The 26787-nt window shown below is 38.3% G+C and overlaps 2 protein-coding genes across 6 annotated transcripts in view; one reads left to right on the forward strand and one right to left on the reverse strand.

Moving 5' to 3' along the window:
- Positions 1-26787, forward strand: part of kuz (zinc-dependent metalloprotease kuz) — a 274041-nt gene that overhangs the window by 242672 nt on the left and 4582 nt on the right. For all 5 annotated transcript variants that reach the window (XR_016196388.1, XR_016196387.1, XR_016196389.1 and 2 more), the window contains exons 6-10: positions 19932-20464; positions 23244-23390; positions 24273-24433; positions 24528-24762; positions 25298-26344. Coding sequence is in view for 2 of the 5 variants with exons in the window: in XM_089257268.1 (XP_089113394.1) it covers positions 19932-20464; positions 23244-23390; positions 24273-24433; positions 24528-24762; positions 25298-26344 (2123 nt within the window). In the remaining 3 variants the exon portion in view is untranslated. The remainder of the gene's footprint in view (positions 1-19931; positions 20465-23243; positions 23391-24272; positions 24434-24527; positions 24763-25297; positions 26345-26787) is intronic.
- Positions 1-26787, reverse strand: part of DIP-kappa (Dpr-interacting protein kappa) — a 200391-nt gene that overhangs the window by 25635 nt on the left and 147969 nt on the right. The gene's annotated exons all lie outside the window — the stretch shown is intronic.

Consider the following 26787-nt stretch of genomic DNA (forward strand, 5'->3'; position numbering starts at 1 on the left):
ATGATTATAATGAAGATGAGATGAGGTTTTATTGTGTAGAAATAGGAATATTGATTGATAACGGTGATGTGATTGAAGATGGGAATGATTTAAATAAATGACAATGACAATGACAATGGCAATGGCAATGGAAATGGCAATGGCAATGGCAATGACAATTATAATGACTATGGCAATGACAATGACAATGACTATGACAATGACAATGACAATGACAATGACAATGACAATGACAATGACAATGACAATGACAATGACAATGACAATGACAATGACAATGACAATGACAATGAAAATGACAATGACAATGACAATGGCAATGACAATAACAATGAAATTGACAATGACAATCTTATGGACAATAGCAAATTACAATGAAAATGACAACGACAGTAATAACAAGAAAGAAAGCTCTAGTCGAGACTGCTCGACTACGAGATCCCCTGCACCCTACAAGCAACTTATATTTCAATAATAATTAGCAAACACACACGCACACACACACACACGCACACATACAAACTCACGCGCACACACACCCTCACATATATAGGCGATTGCGCTTGGGTTGCGCTGCAGTATTGGCAATATAATCAGAACTTATTTGTTGAATAATTTAATTTCTAGACGTACGATCGTAATGAAACTTTCAGAACGTAATCATAATGTTTAAATGTATGTGTATACCGAAGCACAAGTCTCTAGTATTTGATATACGACTTTTACAAAGATGAGGGTGAGGGGGTGGATTTAGGGGTGGGGGGTAAATTTTAACAAAAACCGAAATTGTATAAAATACATCTTTATATACATTTTAAATTTGGAGACTCTAGCTTGAAAGATGTAGGAGATATAATTTTTTAAGTGATCTTCGATAAGGTTTTTTATCGATAAAAAAATATCGGAATGAGTTATCGTTTTTTAGTGATAAACTCGATCTGCGCGTGATATATACGGACATTTTAAAAAAAAGTTGAAGTCTCTAGCTCTTATATCTTCTGAAATCGACGCGTTCATACATACGGACGGACGGACGGACGGACGGACGGACGGACGGACGGACGGACGGACGGACGGACAGACAGACGGACAGGGCTAAATCAACTCAGCTTGTCGCCCCGATCAAGAATATATATACTTTGTGGGGTCTGCCACGCCTCCTTCTGCCTGTTACATACTTTTAACAAAACCATTATACCCTGATTTCCCATTTTCAATGGGTTCAGGGTATAATGATAATGAAAATGACACTGACAAATTACAATGAAAATGAAAACGACAATAATAATGAACATGCCAATGACAACGGCAATGACAAATTACAATGATAAATGACGAGATGACAATGAAAATGGCCATGCCAATGACAATGATAATGATAATGTATAAATCGATAGTTATAAAACTAAAAACTATATATATATTTGAAACAAAAAGAGGATAATATTTTAAATAATAATGCGAATATTAACAATTACTGAAATTATAAAAGAAACAAAATTTAATATTTATCAGTTAAGCAATATGTGTATACGTTCAATAGTATGTATCGCTTGCATTAAGAATATTTTTTATCTTTCTCTCATTTTCGTTTTTGCATTTCGAAAACTAAAATTAAACCAAAGGCACTAAATAATAAAATCGCACTCATTTTATTAGCCATTTGCATAATTTATATAGCCATTTAATTGCTAAACCATGCTCGAAAAATGCGTTGACATGTTAGAGGATGCACAACCACAGTCTGTCATTCGAAATATTTTAATACATATTTTGTGCCTGAGAATCACGCAGCAGTGGCAGCGGCAAAGGCAGCCGCACCACCCAAGCCCACTTCTAAGCCCAACAGTTTCCACCAATTTGCATTGTTGGCGAGCAGACAAAGGCGAGCTGAGGCCATTTCACACACACTTTAACATTTGCATAAATTTTAATGTACACACACATACAGGCATACAGACGCACCACACGCATACGCAGGCGGACACGTGAGAGCCACAACAAATGCTTGCCGGGTGCATGCACTTGGTGTGTGGGTAGTGGGCGTGGCGTGGCGTGGTGTGGGCGTGTGTAGGTATACTGGTGTGTGGCTCGTCGTATGTGTGTGTGTGTGTGTGTGTGCGTGGGTGTGGTAGATGACAGGTTTAAATACATTTTGCACTTGGCAAAATGGGAAATGTGGGAAAACAGCAACAGCTTCCACACCAAATGGCAACAATTTTTGCCCAAATATGCGTATGTATATGTATGTATATATGCATACACATACAATATATAAATGTACATGTGTATGTGGCTGTGCTCAGGTATGCAGGTGGTGCTGCTGCTCTGCAGCCAGCTAGGCACCTGTAATAACGAGTTTTGCGGTAAATTGAATTGTTGGACATTCCACACACACTAAAATCGTTTTCGTTCGCTGCTCGCTGCGGTTGAGGTTTTTGGCGTTGGGTCACACGAACCGGAGCCGGAGCCGGAGCCGGAGCCGGAGCTAGAGCATTGATCCTTAACCGGTTGCCCGTCTCGACTTCCAACAAATTTTTGACGAGCCTGTACGCAAACATTTATTGATATACCTCCAAATATGGCGGGGGAGTGGAGGGATGGTGTTGACTGACCGTTAACAACAGGACATGCCCCTTGGCATATGCGTGGACAGGAAAATGCACGCGGCACGAAATTATGATGGTCATCAACTTCATTTCCGTTAGCTCACGTTAAATGTGCAACAAATATGTAGCATACTCACTCACTCGAAAGACAAAAACAATTTCGGATATTGGCTTTATGAAGAGGGAAACTTTTTGAGATTGCTGAGGGCATAATTTGATAAAGTCTATTTCTTCGTAATTATAATAATCGCTTTAAAGAACAAAATGTTAATATACCGAATTTACTAAAATAAAAAAAATAAATCCAAAAATTGTTTGCTTTCCAACACTGACGGAAAGCAAACAGCTTTTGTATATATTTTTTTTATTTTAGTAAATTCGGTATATTAACATTTTGAAATCCTTTTTAGGAAATTTTAACTAAACTTAGTTATGGGGAGATTAATATATTATTTTACAAAGAGGACAGAATTATAATAATGTAGAATAAACAAATACATATATATAAATATAAAGTAAATTAATATGAAAAGAAATTTCTCATTATTATATTAATTAAAGTTTTGTGTATAATTTTATTGAATAATTTTCATTTATTTATATCTTGAATACCCTGTAAATATGGAAATAGCTATGGCATACCTCTTGAACAACATTTATATATATGGAATAGCACTGGTTAAGCAATTTTTCCAATTAGAAACGCACACATATGCAAATGTGCATAAACAAGAAGCCAGTTAGATATGACAATAGTCGAGTCACATGGCCATGTGGTGCATGGCGTATGCGTAATGTGGCCAATTGGATTTACACACGCACATATGTCAGCTCAAAGAGAGAGATAGAGAGAGAGAGAGAGAGCTAGAGCAAGTGAGTGAATTGAGGCAAAGATTTTAGCCAATGTCTTGCACCATAATTCAAACGGCTGCAGTTCATGTCCTTGTGACAGCTGCAGCAGCAGCAGCAGCAACAGCAGCAGCCGCATCCAGCCAAGGACAATTTCCAACTAAATTTTAAAATTTAGAGCACACATGCCACACTCGAGGGGGCGGGGTGGGCGGTGTCGTTCAGCGTATGGCAGTGTTGCCATGCAACAACAAAACTCGAGCTCGAAGTCAGAAATTTGCTTGTCTTGCCTCAAAATATGCATAAATCTTGAGCTGGAAATTTATATTTACATTTTGCTCGTGCTATTTAACAACATTTGGTCAGCCAAGGCAACTGCAGCCAGGCGAGCAGAGAGTAGCAGAGAGTAGCCCTGCTCTCGCTGTTGAATATTTTGAGGTTTTCCAACCAACTCAGAGTGGGGCTGAGTAACGGAGCCATGCCCATGCCCACATAGCTGGCCGAAAAACTCATGCGCCGTTATGCGGTTTGTGCAGCGGCTTCAGAAAACTTTTGCATCGTCGGAGGAAGTGGGAGAGGGCGAGAGAGGGGACGGGAGTGAGGCAGGCGTGGTTGGAAGTTGTTTGTTTTATTACAAGTGCCAAATAATTTAACTACTAAAATATTAAATTTCTGTTTGAATAGTTGTCAGAGAGAGAGTGTGTGTCCTTGTGGATGCGGCTCTATATACATACATACATATACATATGCATATACACATACATATGCATGTATAGATAGAGCCCCTGGCAATGGCTATAAATTGTTGGCTACCTAACATGCTCCCTCTCAATATGCATGTGTCTGTCTGCTGTGTGTGTGTGTGTGTGTGTGTGTGCACACACATTTGTGAACTGTGGCAACTCAATGTGTGCTTAGGGAATCAACGGGTCATGTGTTTGAGTTTAATTAAAAAGGGGCATTAGGATAAAAACTTTTATAAACGTGCCCATATTCACTCGTATTCCTAAATGATGTATGTATATGCCAAGTTTATGCTGGAACAATAGCAAGTGGCAGAGTGAGAGGGAGACAGAGAGGAGAGAGAGAGAGTGAGCGGGAAGTAGAGTGTGTGGTTGTGTGTGTGTGCAGTTTATACAGGTGTATTAGTTGGAGGAGTTGAATGTCAGGGCAAAGCTGCTTTTTAACTACCCTCTTTTATGTTTTAATGGCCAACTAGAGTTGCGAACAGATTTTCAGTTATTAAAATGAAAGTTAGAATCGCGCATTGAAATTAACATAAATATGAGCAATGCAAACGAGTTGAAATTAAATAAATAAAATGCACAAATTTTGAAATATGTAACAATGTAAAAATGAATAATTTAAGTATGTAATAAAAGCTAGCGAGCTCGATGGCCGAAAAGATGCAAATGAAATCATATATACAAAAAATTAGACGACGATTTAATTATAATTGCTTATATTAATGTGTTATCATTATATTATTATTATATTGTAAAAAAAAATAGGACAACAAGTGATGCAAAATATCATTAATAATTAAAATGCTTTGACTTTGTATTACAAAAATCTAACAGAACTATAGATTCATTCGATGTCTCTTTAAAAAATATGCGAATTCATAAAAATATAAATTAGAGAAAAAAGAAATCGATGTACAATCTACATATACGAAATGAATAATTTTGCAATTTTTTATTTTATTTATTGAGCGTAGCGTTTGGGAAATGTATAATATATATTTTAAAAATGCCAATTTATTTATTTAAAAGAAATTCTTTTAAGAATTTGGTTTACATCTCATTTTATTTCTAGTTCAAAATTTAGATTTTCATAAATGCAAATTCAATTTATGCTCTTAGCTGGTTTATAAACAATCGCATGCTATGCATATTTAGTGATTTCAATGCAGCTAAGCGAACTGGCAAATGGATTGTTAGAGTATTTATCAAACTAGAGAATATATTTTTATAGAAATGCCGTCAATAACCGAGATAAAAACCGTTGTGGACAACAAGTCGAGCAGCAGCAGCTGTCAAAAAGAATAACGAGATGAAGAAGAAAACGTAACAACAGGAGATAAACAACAACAATAGAAAGAACAACAACAGCAAGTGCAATGAACACTTCATTCAGCAAGTTTAAATTGAACTGAAAATTGTGGTTTGGCTGGCACTTCAAATCCAAAAATGGAAAACACACACACACAGAGGCACACTAACACACTCACACACACTACTCCTACACTAGCCTAGACAGCCATTGATTATGGCAGGCGGCTTAAGAGCGGGTTAGTGGGTGAGTGGGTGAGGGTTGGCCGGTGGGGCAGGGCTGCGTGGGCGTTTGGCGTGCTAGAGCCCCGCTGGCGGCTGTCATGTGGTCGATTTTAAGTGCTTCACTGGTTGGTTACTTTCTGGGCATCGTTGGCATCGTTGGTGGGCGTGCCCAGTGTGTCGGCCACTTGATAATGACTGCGATGACAACAGCATCGAGGCGAGCATTGGCGACGTTGTCTTCAAAACAGGACTCGATGGCAAGTGCAATTTGCTGTGGCTAAGGCAACAGCAGCCACTAAAACAACAATAACAATAACAGCAACATCAACCACAACAACAACAACTACATCTTCTACTGCAAGCACTTGACTATTTACGAATTGCATTAGCGAACATTTCGATTTTTATTTCATTTCCTATGATTTTTTAATGAGCTTCAGAATAAATGTACATTAATAAGTGGAATTGGGGATAAAGAAGATTTTAAATGCGTATTTTATATTTTAAGAAAATAATATATAATATATAGAAGATCATAAGTAAATATAATTATAATATATTAAAATAAAAATATATATATAAGAAAATAAATAAATATAATTATACTTGTTTATAAAAACAAAAATGTAAATAAAATAACCAATTTAACATAATCGATAATGCTTAATAACGAATTAAATGACACCAAAAGTAAAGATTTTCCTAAATATACATATATGTATGTATATGATTTATGGAGTCTCCCACGCCTCCTTCTGTTCAATTTATTGAGTATACTGCTAATTTTTCTTCAGTACTACTACTACTACTCTTTTCAGCGCAGCTGTATATACATATATGTTTATATACCATTGTATATATAGTATTTATACTCCATAAAATACAAATGGAAAATACCTGGGTAACTCTCGAGTTAAATCAACTTTTATTTATTTATAATCCCCAACAATTCCCAGTTATTCAGTTCACTTCAGACAGAGCTTGCACAAATACATATTCATTGAATGGAAATGCTTCATTAAACACGAAATATAATATATTTAAGAGTCTCTCGTCCTCGCATTGCTTATGCAAAATTCCTGTGTTTATTGAAGGATTTATTGTGCAAATTTCGAGTGAGCCTCAGCCTATTTGGCAAATGCCTCGTTAACGGCTTTAGATGATGTTTGAATGCTGGCAGACATAAACGTTACGTAAGCACCGTAGTCATAAACCACGTTTATCATGCCCAAACACAAAATCTTCCTCGGCTGCACTTCATTTGATATCCTTTGGAGTCGTTTGGAGTCCATTGGAGTCCTGCTGCTGCCAGTCTGCCTGCTGCCAGTGCCTGCCTCCCTGCCTCCCTGCCTCCCTGCCTGCCTGCTGTCTGTCCTGGCTTTTATCTAATGTACTTGTCTGCTGGTCTGCCTTTTGCCCAGAAGGCAGTCCACTAACTAAGTATCCTTCATCAAAGTTGCACCCGCACCCGAACCATCAAAGCAACCAAACCAGCCCCGACCAAAAATCTCTCCACACAAAAAAATAACAACAGCAACAACAACAACAACAACAACAACAACAAGAGCTCCGGACTCCAAGTAAATATTTCCACTTTTCGGCCACAAATGCAATTGGGCCTGATGATATTTGTTACTTCCGTTTTGGCTTGCAATAGAGGAAATGAAGTTCGTACTGTTGTTGCCCTTGTTGTTGTTCGTGTTTTTGTTGTTGTTGTTGTTGTTGTACACTGCAACAAGCTGCGTTCGCACAAGTCTAGTCAGATTTGTCAGCTTAGCAATTGTCTGGGCTATTTTTTAGTAATTTATGTTGTTTTCTCAAATTTATTGTGGCATAAATAAAAATATTTTGTCAGATTTCTCTTGTTAAATTTGAAAATTTATAATGCTTAACAGTTAAGGCAATCAACAATATTTTTCTACATTTATTTATTTTTATTAATCTTAAAAGCGAGCGAGACTGAGAGTCCTTAAGTACTTAAGAGTTTAAGACTGCTTAAAACTTTGATTTATAAATTGAAAGAAATTTTATACCTATGAATTATTAAAAGAATTTCAACTAAATAAAATATTATTTGAATTTTGTTTTAATATTGTTATAAATCTTATAGTTATTTGTTTAATATTAAAAAAATCAAACTTTTGTTTCTGTAAAGTTTAAGATATTATTATAAATATTTAAGAAAAGAATAGTTTATATAAGAATATATATATTCTCAATCCAGTCAAACAAAAATATAAATAAATGAAAAGAGTTAATTTAAAAAATAACTCTTATTTTTAAGAAAACTATTAATACATTCTAACAGCTATTAAAGCATTTAAATAATGAATCTCTTCAGGGCAATCATAATTCAAGTTAAATATGATTTTTATTTTAGTTTATTATTGTTGTTTATCGTTAAAAGTAGATTTGAAAATTGATTAGTAGATGGAATAGATTAGTGAATAAGTAATGAAAATATAAGACATAAAGAAAATAGTTTTCTTTTTTTCATACCTATATATTCCCCACCCATATTTTAATAGTCACTCAATGATTCGCTCAGTGCTGAGGCAAACCACAAATTTCCTGTTGCTATTGTAGGAATGATTTTTTTCCCCAATTGCTGGCGAATCTCTGCGAATAATCTGCGTAAACATCAATTTGAATGGCTCGGCCAGGCGCGCTTACAACAGGATAAGCTATTATTCACTATTCAGCACACACTACTCAGCTAGTCAACATTCACAATAGAGTGGCCATTCACCGCGTGTGCTCTTCACACACGGATGTTCGATGTGCCTAGGTGTGCGTAGGAAAATCCCAAAAAGAATTGAGGAAAACCCAAATGAAACCGCAATGTTTCATTTGTTTTATGGTCGAATTGCATGCAATGGAAATTTGAATATATATGCAGTGATGTATGTGTGTGTGTATATATATATCTAAGTGTGCGTGTGTGCGTGCCTTAGTATGCGGTCCTTTGAAGCACATTTCTAGCCACTTTATCGCCTTTTCATATCTACTCATTGCTTTCTTATCTTGGAGCATTACCAGCGTCTGCACAGCAAATTCCAGCCTAACTGTTGGTTATATCTGTGTGTGTGTGTGTGTGTGTGGGTGTGTATATATATCTGTGTCCGCATGTGTCCAATTCCAGGCAGTTGTCCCCTTGAAACTTTGTGCAGTGTGTGACAAGCCGACGTATACATATGTGTATTGCACTCTCCCTCCCTCCTTCTCCCTCTCTCCCTTGCCCTCTATCTCTTTGTCTGCGTTACTTGCTCGAACTTTGCTAGTCTAACTGTGTGTCTCTCGGTCTCGGGTCGCTTGTTGATATTGCACTTTGCCTTGCATGCAAAAATTTTTGGCAACTGATGCGCCGCCTGTGGCTGCGAGCTTAGGGGCCAAAAGCCAAACAGTTGCTTGGCCAAATGAACTTTTCTAATACCATGAACCAAGAGGCAATACCAGAAACCTGTCGCCACCCTCACAGCGTCCCATCCCCCTGTCTCTATCTCTTTGCCTTAGCTTCTAGTTGGGCTTTTGGGCCCACAACGTAGACTCTTAACAAGAGCTTTAGTTGTCCGACGGTTTGCAGCCTCGTTTTCATTCATGGCATGGCAAATTATTCTGTCGTTAATTAGTGAACGATACACACACACTCACACACATACACACACGTGCAGTCGAAGGACTTGGCTTATTTCTACATCATTTGCACGCACTCAAAGTTGTGTATCTGAAACTCGGAACTGATGTCCTGTCATTCCATTGCTATATGAACATTTCTCTGCCTCCCCTCACACACACACACACACACACACACACACACACACACACACACACACACACACACACACCTACCCACACAAACTTGTCATTATCCTGGCTGGACCACAAATTGCTTTGGCTACCATTTTCATTTGCTTTTAGGCTCTAACTAACCATTTTGCCTCGTCTTCTTCACAAATTCTTGTTTATCTTGGCTACGGCACTTGAATTGAGTGACAAGCAGCGCCGGCAGCATGGCCAATAGTCGCTTGATTGGGGTTCCATGCAGGTGACCGGAGTTCCGGAGCCCAGGTACTAGAAATTTAATAGCCACAACAATTAGACAACGAAAATTGGGAAATAATTTATGAACTCAACTAAAGCAACGATAAGTATGGCTATATGCTGGTTAATGATAGTTTTAACAATTTATAAGTTTTTAAATGTTAGCAATGAAAGAAAGTGATAAAATCTATATATCTAGTTATATCTTTATCCATTCTTATTTGGGAATTAAATTGACTTCCATAATAGCTTTAATATTGTCTTATTGACCCATTTGAATTTAGATTTTAGATGTCATCGATAGCCGATAAAGCGTGGTTATCGTTCATGATGAAATCAGTCTTAGTATTGCCCGAATAAAATTAGTATTTTAGTATTTGTCATCCAATTAAATTTGCTAAGAAAAGTAATTATTCATTTATAGGTTATGATAGCTAATTTACAAATCATATTAGATATAACAGCCGATGAAATGTTATCGAAAACATAAAGAGTTATCGTACTATATTAAAAGTGTATTAATTTTTATTATGAGCGTATATTTTGGCAAATCTTGTAAAATCTTCCAGCAGTTTAAATGTTATCGATAGCTGAGGAATTCGTACTATCGTTATATCTTCATGTCAGTAATTAAATGAAACTGTAAATAATTATAAATATTTCAGCAGCTTACGTGTTATCGATAATTGAAACATAGCATACTATCGATACAATGTATCGATAACTCAAACAATTGTTCGAAAGTCCTCAATCGGATGCAGCATAATTTTTGCTGGGTCACCACATGCTTGCCCATAAATAATTTCCAAGTAATCTCTAATTGTAAGCAACTTGGCTCTCATTTTGGTTATCTAAGCCAAGCCAAGGTCTTACTTGGTCTTAACGTATTTACATAAAAACTAATGTATCTCGCTATGCATTTTAATATTAATCTATATTTGAGCTGAAAGCGAACAAAACAATAAGAAAAAGGCAGCGGCAGATGGCTAAAGCGAGCAACAAACCGAGTCTCAGTCGCAAAAACTAATTTGTATGCGAAGAGGCGAAGTTTGCGTTGTCGCCAGAATCAACCCACTGTGTCAGTCCGTCTCTCTGTCTCTCCGTCTGTCTGTCCGACCACGTGTCAGTCGTATATTTGTTGGTCTACACCCGCGTCGGACGTTGCCAAAATGCGTAATATCACACTTGGGCGGCGGTGGAGTTGGTACTGAGAATGCCATCGCATCCCCCTACCCCGAGTTGGCCAAGTGAGCAACTGGATTTGGCTTGGCCGGCCGGGTGTCTGGTGGCTTTATGCTGGAAGTGTTGAAGCGCAGGTGACGGCGACAGGAAGAGCTATAGCTGCTGGGCATCTACAGTGCCTAGGCAACAGTTCTCTCCCAACAAAATATACTACCTAAAAATAGCAATACATAGACGTTATTATATGACCACAGACACACAGACAGACAGACAGGCAGACAGACGGACGGACAAACTCAGACGGCTTTGGGCGTTGTGTAAATAAATTGAAGATTTGTTTTGACCAACCAAACGGAGTCTATTCATACGTATATATACGTGTGTGTGTGTGTTTGCGTATATATATGCGTGTGTGTGTGTGAGTCTATCGATACTTAAGGCATCTGCCTTTCGAAACTGTCAACGTATGGGATAAAACAATTTTTATTCAGCATGTTTATTCATGGGAAAACTAATTTTTGCCAAATTAAATATATATTCGACAGCTGCCTGTAGTTTTGCCTCTTTTTCTCCTGGCTATTCATTCCAAATGGCATTTTTATTGCTTGAGAATGCTTGAGAAATTCGCATACTTGATTTTAGTAAAGAAACCAAATTTAAATGTGTTTATTAGGGCTGAGCGGTGGTTAAAGTCGGTTTTAGATAGGGAATTGAAAATGGTTCGACAAATGCAATTTTAGAATTTAAATGGAAATTTGGACTACATCATATAGAATTTTAAAAGATTTTAAAAATATATTTAAAACAATTTAAAAATTAAATGTGCTCATTCGAATATTCGAAATAATATTGGAATTATTAATATAAACAATTTTATTGCTTTAACAAATATTCTACTAAAATTATAAGATAAAAAATTAAAGATAATAAATTGAAATACTTTAATTTTAATATACGAAAAAAGTTGGGTCTATGTGCATTATAAATTTTTAATTCATTCTTAACATAAATTTTAAAATTGATACCGAATATAAATTCCTAACAAGATAAATAAATTAAGAAATATTGAAATAAATCTATACTTAATTTTACATTAGATATTTTTGTTAATTTTTGTTAATTATTTTAAAATATAATAGAAGATTTGCATAATTTATTAATAATATTAATAATTAATTTAATTTTAATATTCTAATAATATTAAAAAGATACCTTATAGATGGTTATAATTATTATAGAAAGAAAAAAAAATTTTAACAATTTGAACTATTTTAGAAGCTTTTCCTCTGTTGAGGATTACATTAAAACTGAATATATTTTATACAACAATTTCAATAAAAACAACTGATGCTTAGGCCCACACATAAGCAAATGCACTTAAGTATCTCTTATCAAATCGAATTGAGTTGAGAGTTTGAAAAGCCTTTAAATTAAATAGTTAATGAGCTTTGCTTTTGCTTTGAAAGCTGCTCAGGCCAACTGAATATTGGCATCGTTGTTGGCGTTCATAAGCTGCTTAAATTTGATCCTTTGAGGCATTAAAGGCTCAATCCTCAGCGAACACACACTCACACATGCGATGCCTGGCATAAATTATAACATTTTTTCATTTAATTAAAACAAATAATAATATAAATGCAAACAGAGAAAAGAAAAAAAGAAAAAACACTGTGCAAAGTAAACAGTTTAAGGCAGCCAAATAACGTTCATGTTGACGTTGACATGGTCGACAGTAAAGCGGACGATGATTATGAACGTAATGATCATGATGATTGGGATGGAAATGACGACGAAGTAAACAAAACTAAAGGAGCAACAAGAACAAAATAATCAAATCATTTGCAAAATAAAAGAAAATTACAATGAATTATATGTAATGTATTTACATACACACACCCAAACACACACACACACACAGAGAGAGAGAGAGAGAGAGACTGAAGCACGCGCGCCCACGCTCGACAATTGGGCTTTGCGTGCCACGCCTCGTTCATGTGCACGGAACGCCCAGCGAACTTTTGCCTGTGGAATTTAGCAGCATGTGACGCCCTTTTGTATGCTATTAAATTTTTTATTATATACTTATAACAATTCGAAGAAATGAAAAGAACAAACAGCTCAAGCAACACAGAAATAGCAGCATCACAATTTATGCTTATAAGTAATCGAGCAATACACATTTTTGATAAGAGATTGATTCAGTCGGGGTATTTAGGGAATGCGAGTATGACTGGAATATGTGAAGAGTTGTTGCGAATACGATACAAAGAGAAATGAAAAACTAAATGCGCTCTCTTTAAAGAGAGAGAGAGAGATAGAGGAATACAGAGACTAAGATTAATAGTCAAAGAGGGAGAAAAAGGAAGACAGAGAACGAAGATAGAAAAGGATCGAGGAGGGAGAGACAGAGAACGAAGATAGAAACAGAGAAATAAGAACAGGTAAAGAGAGAGAGAGGGAGGAAGACAGAGAGCGAAGATAGAAACAGGATTGAGGAAGCAAGACAGAGGAGGAGAGAGAGAGAGAGGGAAGGCAGATACAAGGAAAGAAGGACAGGAACAGAGAGAGTAATACAGATATATACAGAATAACAGAGAGAGAGAAATAGATAAATAGATAGATTAAAAGAGAAAGAGAAAGAGATAGAGAGAGAGAGATAGAGAAAGAGAGAGAGAGAGAGAGAGAGTGAGAGGCAGACGGAGAGAAAGAGAATGACACAGGGCACGAGAGAGACACAATGATGCAATGAAAGAGAGATAGATAGAGAGAGAGAGAAAGATACTTAGATTGAAATGCTGAAACATGCACATCTTCAAAAACTTCCTAAGATGGCGATATCTATCTATCTATAGATCACGCAAATAGCCACCATTTTGTATGCCAACATATTTAATGGGTATTTAAGCCGCGTTGACTTGTGATTATGCAGGGCGCTGGAGCTGCATGTGCTTGGCTCAAATTCAAATTCCTTACATGTTTAAAGCGAACAAATTGTGAAAAACGTCTGTTGTATTTGTTGTTGTTGTTGTTTTCTCTCTGTTCTTTTATTTTGTTGGCCTGTAGGGATTTGTTGCTGTTGTTGTTGTTGTTGTTGTTGTTTTGGTTGTACGGCATGCGGGTGTTGCTTTCTGCTTGCTGCGCTGCTTTGTAAGGGCATGTTTTTTTCGCCCTCAATTTCATTTGCAATTGAATTTGGGATTATTTTTCATTTTTGCTGCGCATCTTGCAGAGGTCACAAGTGCCTCGAATCGGTGGCAAAGGAGCGGGTCGAATGGCCCGAACCCAAAGCCCACTCCCCACCCTACCCAGCTCGAGACATACAAAAGCCGCTTGCATGTCTGAGCGCCGTTTGTCTCTGACTGACGCTTATTCTTCTTCATTCTACTGCTGTTGTTGTTGTTGTTGTCGTTGTGTTGGAAATCCCCTTGGCAGTAGCATGTTAAGGAAGGAGAGACAAACCCGAATGCTCCGGCCCCGGCCCCCGTCCCGGTCCCGGCCTCAGTCAGCAACGGGAAGTTGTAAAATTCATAAGTCGAGCGCGTGGCTTTTGTGCAATTGGAGCAACAAGAAACAAGAAGAAAGCCAAAGGCACAGAAAGTAGAAGAGAGAAAAATAAAAAATGAAATATATAGAAAAAATCTTGTACAAGTGCAAGTTGCCTCAGTTCAGAAGTGGGCTGGCATAAGGGGAAGGGGAGGCTCAGGGGGGCGGGACTGGATTGAATTGGGTGTCGAAGCGACTGCGACTGGGAGAGATAACACCAAAGTGCACTTTAATCTCTGTGAAGAAATCTCGGAGCGTTGCGACGCAGCAGCAAAATATGATTGAAGTGTCGGTTGTGTGTGGTTAGCTCTTGGGTGTGCACAACCAACAACTGACTGTGCGTGTGTGTGTGTGTGAGTGTGTGTCAAGTAAAAGGTATAAAAAAGCTAACGTTTGAGTGGCAGCGAAAAGGGTGCGAGAGAGAAAAAAGAATTGGAAAATGAAATGTGAAGTAAACTGCGCCAACAGCTGCTGATTGAAATGGCGCGAGTGCTGAGAGGCCAAGCACATACGAGCACACACACACACACACACACACGCACACCTATGTGGACCTACACAAATGTCACACACACACACACAGATGTTGAGATGGGCATGGAGAAGGAGCTGCCATCTCGAGGGCCACACTCAAAGGCAACAGGGCACACAGCATAAAGACCGAAAATCAGACAACATCTTGGGCAAAAGGATCCAGCTGATGCCTGGCTGTCTGCGTCCAGGCAAACACATCAGATAAGCACGATTGAATGCAAGCCGCCCCACTCCTCACCCCTCGCGCCCAAAAGACGAGCAGGAGCAGCAGCAGTAGCAGCAGACGAGTAGAGTGATGGACGGGCTACAGATACAACAAAGCTGTCCTAAAAAGCAACCAAAAGAAAGTAAAGGCACTGCAACAACAACAACAGCAACACCATCAACAAAAAGGTACAAAAAGTAGCAGGCAAAAAAAAAGCGAAATAAAAAACGGGTCATTGGAGTAAGATGAGCGACCGCTCTTAAGCCAGGAAAAAAAGAGAAGAAAATGCTGCAGCAGCAGCAGCAGAGTCCTCCCTCCTTCAAATGGTAATGCCGCGGTGCACAAAGCGCTATACAATGAGCATACCGTTTTGCCCTAATCAAATCAAAATTCTAGGCGACTAGGCAGAAGCCCTGTAAAGGGTGCAACTAACTGTAAAAGAGGTGTGCTTCACAGATTGGCACACTCGCCGGATCTCTGTTGTTCATTGAAGAACTTTCGCAGTTAGAGAATTGTTAGGTCATTATAGAAAAGAGTGTTCATTAACAGTTAACGTCTAATTATATAATATATAAAAAAGTTTTTACTTTCGTCATTATCATTATCATTAGATATGATATTTATTATGTCACTCGTTTTGTTATTATACATTTTATTGAATATTAAATTTTTGATAATTATTAAATTCATAATATTCTTTTTAATTTATTTTGTTCATATTTTTATTATTTTGTTTAAATTATATTAATATAATATTTACGGGCATTATCGTACGCATTCTTTCAATGATTTTTTTTTATGTGTTTATATTTTTTATTTATATTTTTATATACTTATTATTATTATTATTTGTATATAAATTTTTATTTAATTATAAGCACTGTTTCAATGTTTTCTTCATTAATTATTATTATTATATATATGTTTTTTTTTTTTTCAATTTTTCTTCTCAATTCTCAATTTTTCTTCGCAGTTACCATTCATTTGTTTTTATTAGCACTTTAATAATCATTATTATGCTTATTAAAATTTAAGCACATTTATGTTTTATTAAACATTTATTTTTTACTCTTTATTACTCATTGGTGCGATTTGTATAATTCTATGAAATTCAACTAGTTTGCTATCAAATACCGAAAGCCAAATCTAAATGGAAGAATACCCTAAACATAAATTGTTTTTCACAAAATTGTTATTCACAATTTTTGTGGCAAGCAATTTTCGACTTTAATCCTAGAAAATAATATAAATATCTTGAGGTTTTCTCAGCGCACATTAGCATTGTTTCTAATCATATTCATGAAATGATTGCGCAATAATTTCCTAGCTGAGTATACCCTGTGCAGCTGTAATGCTTAGAGGGCATACAGCGAAGAGACAGAGAATTAAGGGAAGGATGCCTTTGAAATGCAAATTACACCCAAGAGAGAGAGTTGTTGAGGGAGAATTGGGTTGGGATGGAATGGAATGGAATGGGATGGGATGGGATGGGATGGGAGTCGAGTGCCAGAGCCAGTGCCGAGATGCAGCGGAAAAGAAAATGCGGAAGCTGCGCGCTGTCGGATTCTTGGCTTGTCGAGTGTTATGTATTTAGTGGCTGCCGCTGCCGCTGCTGCTGCCGCTGCTCCTCGAGCTCTTTAGCTCTTTAGCACCTGCCGTACAATTTGCGCTTTGGCATAGGTCGCGTTTTCATTGCTGTTGTTGTGGCAATACGACTGTGGCGTTGCCACACATCCAACCAGCTGAAGCTGTGGCTGGCAACACCGTGAACTCTCCACGCAAAGAAATAATAAAGACAAACAGTGCATTGTGCGTTGGCTTGAATAAAAAACAGTAGTAGCAGAAGAAGAAGAAGAAGAAGAAGAAGAAGAAGAAGAGCTGTTGGCCAGGTAAGGGAAAACAGTGTAAAAGCATAATGATAATGGCAACAGCAGGAGCAGCAGGAGCAGCAGCAGTCATAACTCCCCCCAAAACTCCTGCTCTTCACACTTCTGCGTCCAACTTGACACAATAGCACGCGGCCAAATAAAAATTTATGGCACAGCTGAAAACTGCAATGTAGCCAGTGTGTACACACTGTGGCCCCGAGTCCGAAATCCCATTTCGAATTGTGTGTGAGTGGGAGAGAGGGAGAATGGTGCGGGAGGTCGTGGAAGTCCGGGAGTAGTGGACCGGCCGCAACGTAAAACTGGGTGGCCTGTTATGAGTTTTAACGGTTCGTTGAAGCCGGTCAGCGGCATTGGCGAGATGGAATTTAAGTAGAACCCAAAAATAAAAAAGAAGAAGAAAAAACGTACAAAAACACAAACAGAAAGAATAAAAAAAAAAAAAAATGAAATAAAAACTTTTAATGAAAAGTGCACTGAATTCTTAATACCCGTCCAGTCAAAAGCTTCCTTTTTTTTTCTTTTTGTTACTATTTTCACTACGGCGCACTTTCGATTATGCTCTTTAAAGTCAGGCGTATACGCTGATTTAAGCACGTACGTTAAGTGAAACATATATACGAATACATACATATACATATATATAAATGTATATACTTATATATGTATGTCTGCTTGACTATATGTGATGGGCTATTCGGGTTGAGTAAACAAAGATTATTTCGAGAGCTATTTAAATATTATTCAGAGAGTGAAAGGCTTGAAATTCATAATTATTAATTGCTATCGATTGCGTACAGTCAATCAGTTTTTAACATATTTCAAAGAGATTTTAATTTTTTTGATTGTTAACTGAAATTTTTATTTTTTTATTAATGTATGCTGCGCAGAAGCACAAATAAATTAAGCCCTTTTGATGTTTAATTAAGGAAATTTTTAAATGACAATTGAATAAAAATTAATGAATCTTCTTCAATAATATTAATCAAAATAATCGATTATTGAAGTATGTATTTTCAAAGGATTTTAGATTTTATATGATTACAAAATTCAATTTATATACATATTAATATTTTATATATAAATACAAATTTGTTTAACTCTTAGTCTTTTACGTCTCTTGTAATATTTTAAAAATTAGAGTACTTTTTACTAACAAAATCTTAAGAGTAAAATTTAAAGTTATGGCATTAGAATTATATGTCTAGAGCACTTACCAGCCTCAAGTGCTCACAGATTAAAAATGATTTCATTTTTTTATAAAAATTTTAGTTTTTTCTTTCTTTTGTATTCTTAATTCACTTAAAGTGACTTTGGGCTTTGTCTTACTGCCCCAGAGCGAACAGTGCGCCCATATTGCAGGCCAGATATGCAAAATGTATGTAAATGGGCAGAGCCATAAAAAAATGCGGGCAACTTTAAAAACATAAAAAAGGAAAAAGAAAAGATTTCTGAGTGCCTCAGTTGACAATTGCTGCTGTGTGGAAAACGCGTCAAGATAAAATGAAAATTTACAAAATGTCAGGGCCGGGGCAGAGAGCAAAGCGAAGGAGCCGCAGAGCGTTTAAGCAATAAAACAATAAATTTTCATTACCGGACTCGTGGCTATTAACTGTTTCCGTTGGCCGAAAAAAAGTAAATGCATTTAAACAGGCAACAGTTTTAAATGTGTATAAAAATAAATAAAATACAAATTGCTATATATATATATTTATATATATATTTATGTGTGCGTGTGTTTAATTTTATACATATGTTACGTTTGAACTGCAGTGGACGCTCGAAAGTATGCAACACTTTTGTAATTCATTTTATTTTCTGTCGGCATTTTATTATTTTTTTTTTTTTTTGTGTCTCTCATTTCAAACATTTGACTTTGGCATTTCACATTATACATTTTTATTCTTTTATTTACGTTTTTTTTTTTACCTATTTCTGCACTATTTTCTCTGTATTCACCCGCACTTGGCATTTTCTCTGTGTCTGTGTGTTTTGCGCTTTAATTACATTTTCGTGGTTTTCATTTTGTGCACCATAAATAATTTCACCCATGCAATGCTGAGCTGCTTCTTCTACAGTTTTTTTTTTTTTTTTTTTTTATATTTCTCTCTATCTTTCTCTCTCTCTCTCTCTCTCTCTCTCTTTGTTTTTTAGTATTACCATTTTTCTCTTCGCATAAAATGATTTGGCCCACGTCCAGAGTAGGTGAACACAGAACTAAATGTTGTTGTTGCCTTTTGCGGCTGCATCAGCATTAATTTGCTTAAAATGAAAACGTGCTTGAAAAAAGATTTTCTATCTTCTTCCCTACTTGAAAAGTGAGTAAGGAAGGTATATTGAGTTCTGACCTTTGCGCGGAGCTATGATAGGATTTTATCCATGTGCTATTTGGGAAATCTGGAAATTGAAGATTTTATGGGTGGCAATATATTGTATATCGCACAACATATTCTCGATAATAAATTATATAATATAATATGATTAAATCTTATATATGCTATACACATTTTGATTAGTTTCATATTTACAAAAAATATCAAACCATCCAAACTATATAGTACATACCAAATCTCTTATATATAGCTTAATCATTCAAAAAAATTTTAAAAAAGTTAATTTTATCACATTTATATTAAAAGTTTAAACCAGCGTGAGACAGTCGATTACAACCATCTCGAATGATGACCTATTTTGTTTTTTTTTTTTTTTTTACATTTTTTAAGCTTCTTTCTCGTAACTCAACCTGAACTCCACATCAACTTGACTATAATTTTTGGCTTTCGTTTCTGTTTTGTTCTTGCAGGTCACGTGGGCGGCTGTGGCATAACGGAGGAGGTCTCACAATGGATGGAGAATATACAAAATTCAGCGGTTGAGGAGCTGCCAGTGCCCATGTCAAAGGATGTCCAAAAGCTGCACCGGAAACAGCAACACAAAAAGGCAACGGCAGCCCAGCAACAACAACAACAACAACAACAACAACAGCAGCAACAGCAACAATATCCACCGAAGAAATACGCCAGCAGCGATGATGATTTCAAATTGCCACATCAGAAATATACAAAGGAAGCAAACTTGGGCGATGGCAACGGTGGATTCTATGATCCAGAGACCGGACGACGCTTGGGCACCACGGCCAATGTCGCCGAGTGGCGTCAACTGGTCCACGAGCGTGTGCGTCGCGCCAGTGGCAACGGCGGCGCTGGTGGCAACAATGCCGCGGCTAACGGTTCATCTGGCGCCGGACGCGGACGTGAGGATAACAAGAATACCTGCTCGCTGTATATACAAACAGATCCATTGATTTGGCGTCATATACGCGAGAGTATTGCTGATGTAAGTCTGACTATCGATAGCGACTGTTGGGGCTGGGGCTGGGGCTGGGGTTGGGGTTGGGGGTGTGGCTGAAGGCTGAAGGCTGAAGGCGGAAGCCTTGCTGCGTGGCAACTGTGGAGTGGTCGTGGCCTGCCAGTTCGTGCGCCAAATTAAAACCGAAGCAGCGACAGCAACACAAACAACAAAAGCAACAACAACAACAACAACAACAGTTTCACTGTGGCTTAAACAACACAAAACAAAATCCATGAATTTCGCAATTTTTTTACGAGCGAACGCTTCACTTTTTGGCTCTCAAGCATAAAACAAAAGGCCCCCATTTTTCTGGATGATGCGCGGGCAATGCTTGAGGGAGTGCAAGCGAGACGACTGTATGAGGTGGCGGGGAGTACGCTGCGCGTAGTCAGTCCGACGCCATTTTTTGTTTCTGTTTGCTCAAAGAAATTGAGTGATGCGCTACGATAAGTGAAAATTGTTTTTTGGTTAGCTGAAAAGTCAGCTTAGTTGCTGAAAAGTTGCTTGATTATTTTATGATTTTTTTAAAAGTCAAGTTAATCTTGCCGTTAGTTGTCGAGATTATGGAATCTTAACGCACAAATTTCACCGCATAGGTTTTTTTTAGACTCTTATTTTATTAAATCTCTTTCTAATAAGTTCGGATTCAGTTTTTTCTTAAAAGTTAATATTTTATGATTTTTAAATAAGTCAATCACAATTTGTTGTTGGCTGTCAAGATTGTGGAATCTGAATGAAGAAATTTTGAATTTTGTATATATTCAATAAAGGTATATTATTTGTTGCCTATGATTTCTTTAAAGTTCAGAAAAGAGCCTATCTCAAAAGAAAAGTTAGTTTCAAAATTTTCAAATAGAATGGAATACCTTTGTACTATAGGGCTAATAAGCCATTAACTAATTAATTTAATCTCTCATAAACTATAGTTTATATAAATTATTCATCCTAAAAGTATTTTTCAGATCCGCAACGAAGATCTTTAAATCGAAATGCCTCTTATTTCAATCATTTTGAACATAATAGTCAATTAATTTATATTCATGCTTACTCAAATTATACTTAAGCATGCACACATCACTTCAAAATCAATTTACCTCAACTAGCAACCTAGCTTAATTAAATTTTCATATATAATTATTATCTTGAGTTAACAATAACCTCAAGTGTTTCGCACACATGAAATCATTTAGAGCAGAATTGAAGCAGCTCTTAAGCCTGGCCCCACACACAATTTGCCGAGCGACCTTATATAGGGTGATTTTATTTTTTGTTTCCTCCTTTCCTTTCCATAGCTCCCTTGAAATTTGCTTGAATTTCGCCTTTGCTTGGCGGCGTCTTCAAAGCAATCAACCAATCAGCTGACCTGCTTCGATATCTGCAGCGCATGCAATCAACCGTTATAGCCTGCGTGCCTCTGGTCTCTCTCTCTCTCTCCCTCTATTTTGCTCGACAATTCTTTTGCTCTACGCTTGCTCGTTCGCAAGCAATTCTTTTGCCTCACTTTACGTTCATTTTTTTCGTGTTGTACACGCTGTTGTTGTTCTTCTAGTTGTTGTTGTTGTTGTCGTCGTCGTCGACGTCGACGTCAACATCCTCGTCAGCTTCGTTCTGCAGCGCACCCGCCCCGACCCTCTTGCGATATGCTCAACCCGCTTCTGTCTTCACTCACTCACTCATTCACTCACCCGCTCACTCTCTCGCTCTGCCCCTCGCGCTCTTTCTTCACCGTTTTGTCTGTTTATTTGCAATGAGTTTTGCATAATTCGCGCATTTGTTTCGTTCGTCGCTGCGTTCGTGACGTGTTTTTATTGGCCTGAGCAATGAAATGAGAGGGTATATTGATTTGTATAGCTGTGTGGGTACTTTTTTTATTTAGAAGCTAGAGATCATATAATAATACTAGAATATAGCACTGGCTGCAGAGGCTTTTTGCTTGTTGGGTGTAGATAATTAGCAGTCAATATTATACACTCATTATAGTAACTCTTTATTTTCTGAGAAGGAGCTAGAAATATAATTCAATTTTCATATTGCCATCTCAGAGATTTATTATGAAATATTTTTGAATTTTTTTTATCAATTTTTACATATTCTTTGAACGCCATTTGCCAGGGTATTCTTAGGCACATATCCCATTCATTTGCTGGTTCTATTTACTCGCCTTTTGTCACTGAGCCCAGCGGCATTTTGATTTTGGAACCAAAAACTGCCGTTAGCGGTGCGCTGATAGACCGTGCCCCACGTGGCCCACACCGCACGGTTAAAAACCACGAAATCCCGCAAATCCACCCGCTCAACGCGCACGCGAATATATATAAAAGCGAATAAAGTTCTGAAAAATATTCGACGGGTTTTTAGCTGAATTTGCATTTTTATACAAATATATTTGAAGAGTGCTTGTTGTGTGTGTGTGTGTATATGTGTGTGTGTGAGGGTGTGATTGTGTGGGAGTGTGTGTGCGGGTGGGTGCGTGCTGGGACCCCGGGCAACAGCAAACTGGGGAATGGGGTCGTTTGTTTGTCTGGCTGCTTTGTTTGCCACGCCCCTTGTTTGCTCAAAATGTCAAGCGCAGCGGCGCTGCGGTTGAGATTTTTATTACGAGCGAGCTCGTCCGCTCGCGCCCAAAAGTCGACTCCATTGATTTTTATTTTTAATATAATTTTCCCTTTGTACTTATTTTGTTAATTTTTGCTGTTATATTTGTGTGTGTAAAATTAATTTGTGAAAATTTGATGACTCCCTTTTCATGTTGGCCCATTCGCAGCACGATCGCGGTCGCAAGTACGAGATAGATGTGAAGACCCGCGAGGAAATCACGTCGCTGATTGCACATCATGTGACGGCCGTTAATTACATTTACCGCAACACAAAGTTCGATGGACGGACGGAGCATCGCAACATACGCTTTGAGGTGAGTGAACAGCAGCTCAGCAGCGCCCCCTGCCGGTTGCCAATTGTCGAACGGAGCAGCGTTTGCTCGAAGGGTGGCTCCACATCCCACAGTCCACAGGCAACAATGGCCACAGAACAAAGAGCGTGTCCCTGGACCAGGACCAGGACCAGAGCAGCAGCAGCAGCAGCAGCTCCAGGAACCAGGACAACCTCATCAGGGTTGTAAAGAGAAGCGTTTAAGCGCAGACAGCCCCAATAATTATGCGTGAAACGAGTTGCGCTGACGCCAGCGCCCAGTTAAGATGGGTTTTAGTACAGTAAACCTTAAAGTCAAGGGCCTTTAAGATGAAAGGATTGATATTTTGTATATGATTTCAATAGTGAAACGAAATGGAAGTTTAAATTAAGTTGCGTTCGAGCTTAAATTTGATCTGAGTATTAATATTTAATTTGTCGATAGCATATTAATGGAACATCCTGAAGTATTTTAGTTGAGTAAAAATGAGCTCATTAAGACTCATATTCGTTAAGGATGATAGCATTCATATGTATATTTTGTAGAAGTAATGTAAAACAAACTGGAACTGCAACTCTCTGAACAAATATTGCTATAGAGCTTTAAAGGAGCAAGGAAATGTTTTTGGAAAACTTTCCGAGTTGAATATAGACTTATAGATTTATATTTATGAGGGATAGAATTAACTATTGGTACAGAAGCTCTACATTATTCATAGAAATTGAAATACCTAAAAATTATTGATTAACTTCCGCTTAGATTGAAACTGGAAAGTGAAAATGGAAGAAATGAAAACTAGATCATATTAATAATATTTCTTAAAATTAATTGATATTGGAAGACTACTTTATTTGGTAAACTATAATCTCGGGAATTCTTCTCCAGGTGCAACGCATTAAAATCGACGACGATTCCGCCTGTCGCAATTCCTACAATGGACCACACAATGCATTTTGTAACGAGCACATGGATGTCTCGAACTTCTTGAATCTCCACTCGTTAGAGGATCACTCAGACTTTTGTCTAGCCTATGTATTTACCTATAGGTGAGTGCCACATCAAATAATAAATTACTTGACTTAAAACCTCAATCGTCTCTCTCTCTCTCTCTCTCTCTCTCTCTCTGTGTCCATCCTGCAGAGATTTTACGGGCGGCACTTTGGGCTTGGCCTGGGTGGCCAGCGCATCGGGCGCCTCGGGCGGCATTTGCGAGAAGTACAAAACCTACACGGAAACTGTGGGCGGCCAGTATCAGAGCACCAAGCGCTCCTTGAACACAGGCATCATCACCTTCGTCAACTACAACAGTCGCGTCCCACCAAAAGTGTCGCAGCTAACGCTGGCCCATGAGATTGGACACAATTTCGGATCACCGGTAAGTGGATGGAGTGGCTGGAGAGTGGGGATGCATAGGATGCAAGTTAGAAATAACTAGGTATTCGCTAGTTTCAGGTTTTCATCATAGGAAACATTTATATTTATTCCGCATTCCATTATATTTTGCAGTTAAATTTAACATTACTATACCAGCTTTTCTTACTTTATTTATTCGATTACTATTTTGATTTTAACTTAGTATTAATATAATTTTTTAAAATATTTGTATTCAATTTCATAATTTGATTAACTTTTTAAATATAATTCATGTTCTATTCCATCGTTCCACCTTGCTTTTCATATAGGATTGTGCAAAAATGAGTATACATGTATTATGCACGCCAAATGAATTTGGAATTAAGTGTTTCATTCCACAATTCCTCACTAAATTACCAACCAGTAAACTTACATTATATCTTAATTATCTGACATGAACGTTGCTGATCTTTCATTGCGCATATCATTTATTGTCATTTTAAGTGTTTCATTCCATTATTCCAACGCTTACTAATCTATTGTCATCTGCTCCACAGCACGACTACCCACAAGAATGCCGTCCCAGTGGACCCAATGGCAACTTCATAATGTTTGCCAGCGCCACCTCTGGCGATCGTCCCAACAACTCGAAATTCTCACCCTGTTCCATACGCAACATTTCCAATGTGCTGGATGTGCTGGTGGGCAACACGAAACGTGATTGCTTCAAGGCATCGGAGGGCGCCTTCTGCGGCAACAAGATCGTGGAGTCGGGCGAGGAATGCGACTGTGGCTTCAACGAGGAGGAATGCAAGGACAACTGCTGCTATCCGCGCCTGATCAGCGAATACGATCAGTCGCTGAACTCGAGTGCGAAGGGCTGCAGGCGTCGCGCCAAGACGCAGTGCTCGCCCTCGCAGGGCCCCTGCTGCTTGGCCAACTCCTGCGCGTTTGTGCCCTCGCACTTCCATCAGAAGTGCAAGGAGGAGACGGAGTGCAGCTGGTCGAGCACCTGCAATGGCACCACGGCCGAGTGCCCCGAGCCCCGGCACCGCGATGACAAGACGATGTGCAACAATGGCACCGCCCTGTGCATACGCGGCGAGTGCAGTGGGTCGCCCTGTTTGCTCTGGAACATGACCAAGTGCTTCCTCACCTCGACGACGCTGCCGCACGTGGACAAGCGCAAGCTCTGCGAGCTGGCCTGCCAGGATGGCAACGATACGTCCACCTGTCGCAGCACCAGTGAATTCGCCGCCGAATACAACATACAGCCGGGTGGCATCAGCCTGCAGCCGGGCTCGCCCTGCGACAACTTCCAGGGCTACTGCGACGTGTTCCTCAAGTGTCGCGCCGTCGACGCCGACGGGCCGCTGGTGCGGCTCAAGAACCTGCTGCTCAATCGGGAAACCCTGCTCACCGTCACCGAGTGGGTCACCGGCAACTGGTATCTGGTGGTGCTCATTGGCGTCGGCTTCATCGTCGTCCTGGGCGCATTCATCAAGTGCTGCGCCGTGCACACGCCCAGCTCCAATCCGAAGAAGCGCCGGGCTCGACGCATCAGCGAAACGCTGCGTGCGCCCATGAATACGCTGCGTCGAATGGTAAATTTCGCTTTGATAAATTCGAATTTCTCACATACTCGGTCATCTAGTGCAAAGGGGTATACCCAGTGTGAAATCTTTCTCTTGCTGTATTTCCGTCTGTATGTCCGCTTACCCATTCAGCTGCTGGGCTCAGCTTATCTAGATGCTTGAAATTGGGTACATTTACGCTCCAGTATAATATTTTCAGGGATATATATATATATACATTATCCATTGGGGGTGTGGCGAGTCTAAACCAAGCGTAAAATTGGTATCTAAAATGCAAAGATTACGTCTCAAATAGTGGAGAATTTTTATCTACCTATTTATTTATCTATCACTATCCATCTAACTGTTTTCCACCAATATCTCATATCATGACCCATCCATCATCTGTCTATCTATCTTCTACCTATTTTCTGATATGGTCGCTAGAGACTTACAACTTAATATGCATATAA

The sequence above is a fragment of the Drosophila navojoa genome, chromosome 3 (assembly GCF_054131105.1).
Source record: "Drosophila navojoa isolate 15081-1374.11 chromosome 3, UAZ_NAV_1.0, whole genome shotgun sequence".
Classification (NCBI taxonomy): domain Eukaryota; kingdom Metazoa; phylum Arthropoda; class Insecta; order Diptera; family Drosophilidae; genus Drosophila; species Drosophila navojoa.